This window comes from Sorex araneus, chromosome 4 (assembly GCF_027595985.1).
Source record: "Sorex araneus isolate mSorAra2 chromosome 4, mSorAra2.pri, whole genome shotgun sequence".
Taxonomy (NCBI): Eukaryota; Metazoa; Chordata; class Mammalia; order Eulipotyphla; family Soricidae; genus Sorex; species Sorex araneus.
The window spans coordinates 190,957,552-190,967,576 of NC_073305.1; the positions used below are offsets into that span (position 1 = coordinate 190,957,552).

At 53.9% G+C, this 10,025-nt stretch overlaps 1 protein-coding gene across 3 annotated transcripts in view; it reads left to right on the forward strand.

The window, feature by feature from the left end:
* The window catches only part of ERMARD (ER membrane associated RNA degradation), a 28,227-nt gene extending 19,134 nt beyond the window's left edge, over positions 1–9,093 (forward strand). For all 3 annotated transcript variants that reach the window (XM_055136472.1, XM_055136473.1, XM_004617275.2), the window contains 7 exons: positions 558–731; positions 1,576–1,659; positions 3,084–3,160; positions 3,558–3,683; positions 3,821–4,039; positions 4,704–4,817; positions 7,507–9,093. In XM_055136472.1, the coding sequence (XP_054992447.1) occupies positions 558–731; positions 1,576–1,659; positions 3,084–3,160; positions 3,558–3,683; positions 3,821–4,039; positions 4,704–4,817; positions 7,507–7,687 (975 nt within the window). In that variant the 3' untranslated portion in view covers positions 7,688–9,093. The remainder of the gene's footprint in view (positions 1–557; positions 732–1,575; positions 1,660–3,083; positions 3,161–3,557; positions 3,684–3,820; positions 4,040–4,703; positions 4,818–7,506) is intronic.
* The last annotated feature ends 932 nt before the right edge of the window (positions 9,094–10,025 follow it).

Consider the following 10,025-nt stretch of genomic DNA (forward strand, 5'->3'; position numbering starts at 1 on the left):
CTCGGCCGTGCCAACTCTCTCAGCTGGCGGCGCCATGCGAGGGACTGTGCTGGTGGGGAGAGCCGAGGTCGCTGGGAGCATTTCGGCTCCTGTGTACATGCTGGACGGGGCTGTGCGTGCTGAGTGGCTGCTCGGCATGTGCCAGGGACTTTCACATTTATTCCCTGCACCAGTGCCAGCAGCTCACTGTAGCCCCATCTGTGGCACCACCAGTGTCCCTCAGCCCTTCCCTCTGTGGTGGCTGCCTGCTTGCTGGGGAGCCACTAATGGGGCAGCGATGCCGGGGAGAGGGCAGGCCGTGTGCAGGGGAGGCCCAGGGACACCCCTCCTCCCAGGAAGCAGGGTGTCCTGTGCCTGACCGCTTGCTTGTCCCCCTGTGCCATCTCCCACACCAAGTCTCTTTGGCCCTGCCCTCCCCGACAGTCTTAGATTATGGGGTACAGGGGCTGGGCCAGGGTCCTTGGAGGACCCCAGCTGTCCTCGGGCTTAGGGGATGCCTGGGACAGGTGTGGGCCCTGCTGGGAGCACTAACACTCTCTTCTCTGTGGCTCTGCAAGGAATTTCTGTGGGATCTCCTGAACCACCAGGAGGGGCCCCGTGTCAGAGACCGCCTGAGTCATGGGGAAGTCGACCTCCAGGACTTCCCAGAAGCAGCTGCTGAGCACCTGCTGGCGTTTTCCTTGGTGCTGCTCCTGAGGTTTGTTGGTGAGGACCTTCTGTCAGCCATGAAGGTATGTCCAGGGGAGTCCGTCAGGCACACAGACACTCGGCCGTGGGGAGCAGAAGTTATTAGGAATGATTTGTAGTTGATCTGGGAGAATCGCCTTCATCAGAATCACATGCAGATGGGTAGAGGACACGCATCTGTACCCCCTGAACCAAATCTCTGGGCATGAGTCTGACCCCAGCAGCTCATAGCTTCACACACTTTGCCTTTTTCCCAGTGACTGAGAAACAGAGTAAAAGGGCTGAGTGAATATCCAGAAAACTTTACAGATGTCTTTGGAGTTGATGGGGAGAAATACTTGCGTTTGAGTTTAGACTTTTGTGACTGATACTTTAATCTTTTGAGATCATGTCCATAACAGTTTCTGTAAAGATCCTGCCCACACACGACCCCCACTACCTCTGGTGCAACCCTGGAGTTCCTTTACTTCTGGGCCCAAGTATGGAACTGCCCCCTGCCCTCTGCCCCCTTACTGTTGGCCAAGTAGTGCCAGATGTGGGCCCAGGGGCCCACCTACCCACCCCATTTTCTGTTTAAAATGCAGGTTTTAGGAGGATCTCTTACAGTTTTCAGTTATCTGGAATCCTTTTCTTCTGTCTTCTTTTTGTTTTGCTGCCACAATGGCAAGAGTGGATATAGTCTGCGATTCTCCGTGGTTCACTGCCTTCAGAGTGTGTGATCTGACTGTCAGGTCAGACTGGCCATTAGTGAAGACGTGTGCTGTGCCCCAGCTGAACAGACATATGTGCAGGAGGATAATGAGGAATTAGATTCCTGTGTGAGTAGGAATTCAGGGCAATGAGCTAGAAGTCTCACCCAAACTTGGCCATTGCCTCTTTCTAAACTAGGAAAAAGCTGCAGTGAGCTCCCTGATCAGATGTGTAGAAGGCTACTACGCGCGTTTTCACCCTCTCTCTCGGCTGAAAGCACAGGTAGGTCCCACGCAGCAACTTGCAGAGGAGGGAGGTGTGCATCACCATCTCAGAAGTGTTTGAGCAGACCAGCTGTGGGCAGGTCTGCATCTCAGGTGCTTGGGCCCTTGGGTCTGCCACAGGAGTGTGCACGCTCAGGCGGGTGGGCCTTCAAGTGCATGGCTCTGCTGAATGTCTCTAGCCTTCAGGCCCCATGCCCTGTCAGAGAGTAATAGCTGCTGCTTGTGGCTGTCACTGGCTCCTGCACTCTCCCACTTACTGTTGGAACCTGTTCACCCCACACTGAGTGGACTGTCACTTTTACTTCCGACTAAGGGCATGTGACAGATTCTCATCAGTGGTGAGGATGGGTGAAAGTCTCCTTGTGGGTGATGAGGCCAGGTGAGTCTCCCTGTGGTGCTGAGGGCAGGTGAATCTCCTCATGGGTGGTGAGCACCTGTGAGTCTCCTCATCCATGATGAGGCAGGTGAGTCTCCTTGCAGTGGAGAACACAGGCCTCCTTTATGGGACTGCAGCAGGCTGAGTGGAGTGTGAGCTGCCCGCTGGGACCAATGGCGGGTTTCATTTGAGCACGCACTTGCTTCATTCTGTGTGGCTCTGCTAAAGGCCCCCTTGCCAAGAGCCTGTGGAAACATGCAGTGGACCCCTCCTGAGAGCCGCCTTCATAGACTCCCAGGTGGAAGCAGTGAGCCGCAGGCAGTGCCACAGCCTTGGTGCCAGCAGTCCCTTTTGGAGATGAGCCTCCAGACTTCGTTCCATGTAGAGCGGGTGTGGGGGCTTTCTGCAGCTACAGAGCAGCTGGGAGAGCTGCTGATCTAGGGTTCCTAGGGTCAGCTGGCGTGCCTGAATGCTGTCTCTGTGCAGACAGGGTGCTGTCCCAGCGCTCAGCCTGGATACACGGGAGACCCCCTCCAGAGCCGTGTCAATGGTACTTCCTTGTCCAGGGAAACAGTCAGGGATGAGCAGCACCTACATGAGGAACAGGACACGATGTTAAGGAAAGCCTGTGGTTTTGCAGTTTCAGCCCTCCAAGGCCTCCTGCTTCAGTGTGGCTATGCCTCATGTCCCAGGGGTGCCCCTCAGGCCCTCCAGCTCTCTCTCCCCATAGAGAGCAGTGCCTGCTTCTCCCTCCTGGTCTGCCTTTCATGCGGCCCCCTGCTCTTCTGTCACTCCCTGCCTTAGTCAGTGGTGTCACTGCCTCTTTTACTCACTGACGCTCCAGAGGGTTGGGATGTTCCAATGTCCAGAGGAGGCAGAGTGGACGCCTGGCATGTGCCCCAAAGTTGAGTGGGGCTTCCTGTGGCCACTCTCTGGGTGACTCCAGGCTCAGCCACTCAGTGGGGACACGGCCCGTGACTGGGCCCCTGGCATTGAGATAGTCTCACGGCGCCTTCATTTGAAGCTGCAACTGTGATCTCCTGCAGGTGCTGAGCTGTGAGGAGAGCCTCCGAGTGTGGCCTCTGCTGCCGTGGCCCTTAGACACCGAACAGGAGGCCGCCAGGTGCGCTCCTTCCCAGGGAGCAGACCCAGGCCGGCCTTCACAGACCCTGGCTTGTCAGTGGGGCTGACAAGCCAGGGTCAGAGGGCTCTCCATGGGGGTCTGGGGGTACTGGGGACAGTAGGGCCTGGGGGGCTGGGGGAACTGGGGGACTAGGGACCTAGGGGACTAGGGACTGTGGCCATTGCTGTGGTAGCTGTGTGTGGGGCAGTGCTGTGCTTGGAGGGGGTGGGCAGCCATGATGAGTCTCAGGCCCGCCTGGGGCAGTGAGCTCAGCTGGGAGTAGCCGAGTCTCTTTTTGTCCACCTGCCGCCCTATGTCCCGCTGGCCTCAGGGGCAGGGAGCTACTTGCTGCTGTGCCTGCACTGACCCAGCTCTCTGTGCACTCATGGCTTTCTAGGTCAGAGCTGGGCTCTGAAGTACAAGCCTGCCACTCTCTGATCCTAAGTGTTGTGGGCGAGTTCTGTCGCCACCTGCCCTGGGCTCCAACTGCACCCGGCGTCCTGGACGCGGCTTCCTCTGAGACGTGAGTGTGGCACACCAAGGGTGGTGCTGTGGCAGCTCTGCAGCGGTCAGACGCTTGTCACCTTGGTGCCCGCATGGAGGGGGAGTCCCCTCACGGCCCCCGCCTGAAGGGTCAGCCTGTCACTCCCTTCTCTGCAGGTGGGCCGCCTGGATCCGAGAGCTGTGTGACATCCCCGTGCCCACTCTCTTCTGTGCCAGGGTGGAGCTGGAGGTGCTGGGGCTTCTCCGCAGCATCGTGACCTGCTGTGCCCGCCTGTCGGCCCAGGTGGCCGCCTCTGCCCAGCTGCGGCAGCACATGTGGGCGCAGAGGCAGCTGCGCTCCCGGCAGCGGCAGAACTACCTGCGCATGTGGTGGAGGTGGGTGTGGGTTGCTGTGGGTTGCATGTGTGGGCTGTGACCCTGTGCCCCGGGCCGGGTGGGCTGTGAGTACTGTGTCGCTGTGTGTGCCCACAGTGCCACATGTGGCTGCTCTGTGATTCTGTGTCGGGGTGGCACCCTCTCTGCTGTCCTGCCCTGGTGCCAGTTCCATCAGCCCCAGCACTGCCAGGTTTAGTCCAGGGCCCCAAAGTGTTCCTGGGGGACCCACACAAACCATCCCTGTGACAGCTGCTGAGCGGAGGCCAGCGCATGGACCCTTCTGTGGAAAAGGAAATGTACTCTAATTAGGCAGTTGCAGAAACTGCCTCCTTGAAAGCCTGCATTCTGGCAGGTTCGAGAACTTTGCAGAGTTTTCGGTATCCTGTTACTCCTAGAGTAAGTCCCACACTCCTCCATGTTGCCACTGCACTCAGCGAGGCCGAGATGGTCCAGGACAGCCAGAGCAGAGGCAGAATGGACTGTTCTGGTGTGCAGGGGAGCACGGGATGCAGGTGGTACTTAGTGCCCCTGCACACGGGATCACACCTGTACCCAGCTAAGCGGTGCATTGGGGGAGTATGGGTTGAAGGTGTGAAAGGGCTGCTCACTGAGCATCTGCCCTGCTCGTGGCCACCGGCTCCCCCCACCTACTGTCTGCTTTCAGTATGCGGCTTCTGGCTCCTGTGCTCCAGCTTATTCTCCTGCTGGTTGCTCTGGAAGTGGTCAGCATCCACGCAGCTCCTGGGAAGGCGCCTGGCGATTATCAGCAGTATCTGAAGTGAGTATCCCCCTGCAGATGGAGACTGGGCTGTGTCTTGGGCTCCAGGCTGTGGTTTTCTCTCTCCATGACTTGGCTTCAGTGCCCAAGAGACCAGTGTCATTCAGAGGGCTGCCTTGACTGTACCTGTCTCCTGCTCCAGGTGACACCAGCCTCGAGCCTGGAGTAGAGATGGCTGTGGTGTCTGGCCTGCTTGCCTAGACCCCTGGGCATCCTGCTGGCAAGTTGGACACTTGGGCAAGGCCATGCCTGGACATAGGCCCACACATTCGCTGTCGGGACTAGGTGGAAGCAGGTATCCCTGACTGTGAAGGCTAGAACTGGGGTGTCCAGGAGGTCACAGTGGGCCAGGCCTCATACCTGGTATGTGAACACTGGATGTCCGGGTGGCCGCAATGACCAGGCCGCACCTGGTGTGTGCACACTGGGATGTCCGGGTGGCCGCAGTGACCAGGCCGCACCTGGTGTGTGCACACTGGGATGTCCGGGTGGCCGCAGGGACCGGGCCACACCTGGTGTGTGCACACTGGGATGTCCAGGTGGCCGCAGGGACCGGGCCACACCTGGTGTGTGCACACTGGGATGTCCGGGTGACCACAGTGACCAGGCCACACCTGGTGTGTGCACACTGGGATGTCCAGGTGTCTGCAGGGACCGGGCCACACCTGGTGTGTGCACACTGGGATGTCCAGGTGGCCGCAGGGACCGGGCCACACCTGGTGTGTGCACACTGGGATGTCCGGGTGACCACAGTGACCAGGCTGCACCTGGTGCTTTCATGCCTCTGCCAGACACTCCAAACAGCTTCAGCCAGTGTTGATAGGTCTGGTGGCATTTGATCAGAGAGACATGGAACTCCCCTGAGTCGATACTGACCAGTACAAGGTGGCACTAGTGCCCTTTGTCACAACCCCCAGACTACCTGCCTGATCTGGGCTCTTACGATCCTGCTCACATCTGTGTCCCCTCCAGCCACTTCCTGTGTGCTGTTGTGAGACACACCATGCAGCACTTGACCACAGTGCACTTAGGGTGTTGCTCGCACACATCTGTAGGGACTTCTGAGCTGTGTCTCACACACATCCTGGACATGGGGCACACGGGGGCCCCTAGAGCCAGGGAGTCCTCTTCTCCCAGTTTGTTCTATATCAGTGGAGGCTGCAGGCCCAGGCCTGGCTCTCTGGGAGGTGACAGTGGGCACTGTAAAAAACTAAGCACGCCGAAGGGTGTGTGCACTCGCAGGCTCTCCGACGGCTCTGTCTCACTGCCTGTCTTCGGTGCTCTGTAACCACTGTGTATGGGCTGGATCGGGATGGCTGTTGGCCAAGGACAGATGAAGGAAGAACGAGGACCAAGCTGGTTACTGATTAGTTACCGTTTATTCAATCTTCCATCTTTCTCATCTCCCGCACTCCTAGCTCCGTCCTCTTTAGATCTACTGCAGCCTGCTCCTTCACTAGTCTCTCCCCCTACTTGTCTCTCTCCACCTTGCCCTCTAGGCTACACACAGCCAGGTAGCAAAATCAGCATAAGAAAGCCCTTCCTAAAGGCCATCAGGTTCAAAGGCAACACTACCTAAGGGTATTCCAAAGCCCTTCCTGACTGTTAAGGTGTTTTTCTCCTTTCCTTAGACCAAACACTCATTAACATCTTAATACTAGTTATTTTTGTATGAACATAGCAAGAGATACATTGAGGCTGGCAAGGCAGCTCTCCTGGCAACATCTTGCCACAGACTCAACTACAGCACTCAGGCCAGATGAATCATTCCTAACCCTAGCAGAGTCCGAATCTAGTTATCACTGCTTGGATCAGGACAGCATTTGTCCATGACCAAGCTCTTAACATATAGTTAAGCATTAGGCGCTTTGGCCAGACCCATCTCGATGCCAGGGTAGCACACAACTCACTGCTTGCCCTGGGTCTATCACGTCCCTCGTCAGGACCCTGCTTTTGGGGGTGCTAGGAAGTAAGGGCAGCTGAGGCTTAGGTCAAGAAACAAATGCTTAGGTCAAGAGTCAAATGACTCCCAGGTTACAAAGCATAGTATTTGCTAAGTCTTCCTGTGTCCATACAAAAAGGACATTGCTCTGAATAAACTATACAAAGGACTCAAGGAGAAGAGAAAAACAATATATACAAGTCAACAGGACACTAAGGAAGAAGCTACAAATAAACACAGATCAATGGGAGCACTGTGATGGGAGTAACCCAATAAACCTAAACTACCTGAGGCTGCAGGCCTCCATCCCCATCAGGGTGGAGTGTGTATCACTGGACCCCTACAGTTGCCAGGAGCTTCTCAGGAATTGTGTGCATTACTCAGAAGCAGTGACCTGGTTGAGAGGGAGTGTAATAGGGCACTTGGGCAAGCGGGCGTCCATCTCCACATTTTCCTTCTACATCTGTGCTGTTTCAGTCATGTCTCATCCTTTACTTCATCCCTCAGACAGAAAGTGTATCTTTGTAGTCTTCCCTTCACACAGCTGCTGCATGGTAGTCGGGTGGCTATTCTGGTGGCTGAGGAAGTGTGACAGCCAGAGTGGCACAATCCTTGGTTAAGGAAGTGAGACAGCCAGGTAGCTCTGTGACTGAGGAAGTGTGGCAGCCAGGTGGCTCTGCCTGTGACTGAGGAAGCATGGCAGCCTGGTGGGTCTGCTTATGGCTGAGGAATCTCATCTCCCCACAGGTTCCTCAGGGCCCTGTTGCAGCTGACTGAGAACCTGGTGTCTTACACCAGCCCTGAGAAGAACAGGTGGGATGAGGCCACAGGCCTTGCCTCCAGAGCTGTGTGCAGAGTGTGGACTGTTACTGAGAGGCGGCAGCTGCTGATACACTCAGCCCAGGAGCCCCCCAGCCCCGCCGTCTGATGAAAACACTCCCTATAATGCCCTCGGCACAGGCTTGTGGGCACCTCCAGCTTCGTCGGGTCCATCGGTGGCACGTTCTTCTCTCCTCACATTGCCCTGGCTGCTACTTGCCTCATTCCTCTGGGTGCCAGCAGCTGCACAGCTGGGGGCTGTTCTCCCTGCAGCACTCAGAGGACTCAGTCCACTGCTCTCAGAAGAGGGGCTCTCAATGGCCATGGGCTGAATGAACTCAGGGACCTTGTGCTGTCTCTGGCCTGGGAATCAGCAACTCTAGGCAGTGCAGCAGGTGCTGTCCTCTTGTGGCCCAGCGAGCATAGGCCCCACAGGGATCTGGGCAGCACTTAGGGTGCAGCTGGAGGAGGGCGTTCAGTAGAACCACCAGCTCGTGCTCGGTCTGCATACCTGGGCCTTGACCAGACATCAGGTCCCAGCAGTAGCGCCAAGACCTTGTGCTGTGTATGCTGACCCCAGGTCGAGGTTGAGCCTTTCTTCTCTCCTTCAGGCTTGGGCTTGTGGAGATCCAGTAGATCTTGGGGTCAGAGGTCAGAGTTGAGGACTAGGTTTAAAGGTCAGGCAGGGGTTGGAGTGATAGCACAGTCAGTAGGGCGTTTGCCTTGCACATGGCCAACCTGGGTTCGATTCCCAGCATCCTATGTGGTCCCCCGAGCACCACCAGGAGTAATTACTTAGTACAGAGCCAGTAGTAACCCCTGTGCATTGCCAGGTGTGACCCAAAAAGAAAAAAAGGTCAGGCATACAGACCAGGGCGTTCTGTGTGGCAGCACATTGTCCAGCTCAGTGTCTACTCAGCTCCAGCCACCTCCCTGCCCTTCCTTTTAAAAAGATTTTTATTTAAAGAACTATGATTGACAAAGTTATTTATTGGTAGTTGAATCTTAGGCCTACAGTGTCCTCCCCCACCAGCATCCTCCTGCTCCTGCCCATTCCTGCCTGCCACCTCAACAGGCACATTTCAAAATTCTTGGTTGTATTTGAGATCTCACGTTTTCAGTGTTGTTGGGTCTATGCTGTGACTGTAGAGCTATGCTATTCTCACGTCACTGTATACCCGAAGCCCTGATCCTTGCCTTTCTTATCTTCCCTCCTTGATTTCTTTCCTTCTCTTCCTTCTCCTTCCTGAACTCTGGGGTTTTGAACACTATTTTAAATATGATAGACTTGGGTTGCTCTCTCCTCTGACTCATTCTTTGTATATAAGATGTGACCCACCAATTTTTTTGTATTGACTTTCTGTGGGTATTTTAAGACCATCTATGAATATTATCATGTCATCTTCAAATAGTGATAATTTGACTTCTTTTCTAATTTGGATCCTTTTGATTTGTTTTTCTTGCCTGATTGCTATAGCCAAGACTTCTAATACTATATTGAATAAAAATGGAGTCAGTGGATATTCTTGCTTTCAGTTTCTCACCATTAAGAATCATGCTAGCTGGTATTGGAAAATAAAAACAGACCCGTAGACCAATGTAATAGAATTGAATATCCTGACACACACCCTCAAATATACTATCATCTAATCTTTGATAAGGGAGCAAGAAATATGTGAAGTGGAGTAAAGATAGCCTTTTTAGCAAGTGGTGCTGGCAAAACTGAACATCTACATGCGAAAATGGACTCAGACCTTTATCTGATGCCATGCATAAAAGTCAGATCACAATGGATTAAAGACCTCAACATCAGATCCAAATCCATAAGGTACATGAAAGAAAATGTAGGCAAAACCTTCCATGATATTTAAACTAAAGGTATCTTCAAAGATGAACCGCTACTGACCAATCAATCAGAAGCAAAGATAAACAAATGGAACTACATTAAACTAAGCTTTTGCACCTCAAAAGAAACTGACAGAAATATAAGATAAGGCATAGAGAATGGGAAAGGTTATTCCCTTTCCTGAACCCTTCTGATAAGGGATTAATTTCAAAGATATACAAGGTACTTGTTGAACTTTACAAGAAAAGCAAATCTAACTCCATCAAAAAATGGGGAGAAGAAATGAACAGAAACTTTTTCAAGAGATTTGGATGGCCAAAAGACACATGAAAAATGCTCTACATCACTGATCAGGGAGATGCAAATCAAAACAACAATGAGATATCATCTCACACCACAGAGACTTGCATACATCCATAAGAACAAGAGCAACCAGTACCAGCTCAGATGTGGGGAGAAAGGGACTCTCATTCATTGTGGGAATTCCTACTGGTCTAGCCTTTTTGGAAAACAATATGGACATTCCTCAAAAAACTAGAAATTGAGCTCCCATTTGACCCAGCAATACTACTTATGGGAATATATCCTGGGGGCCCAAAAA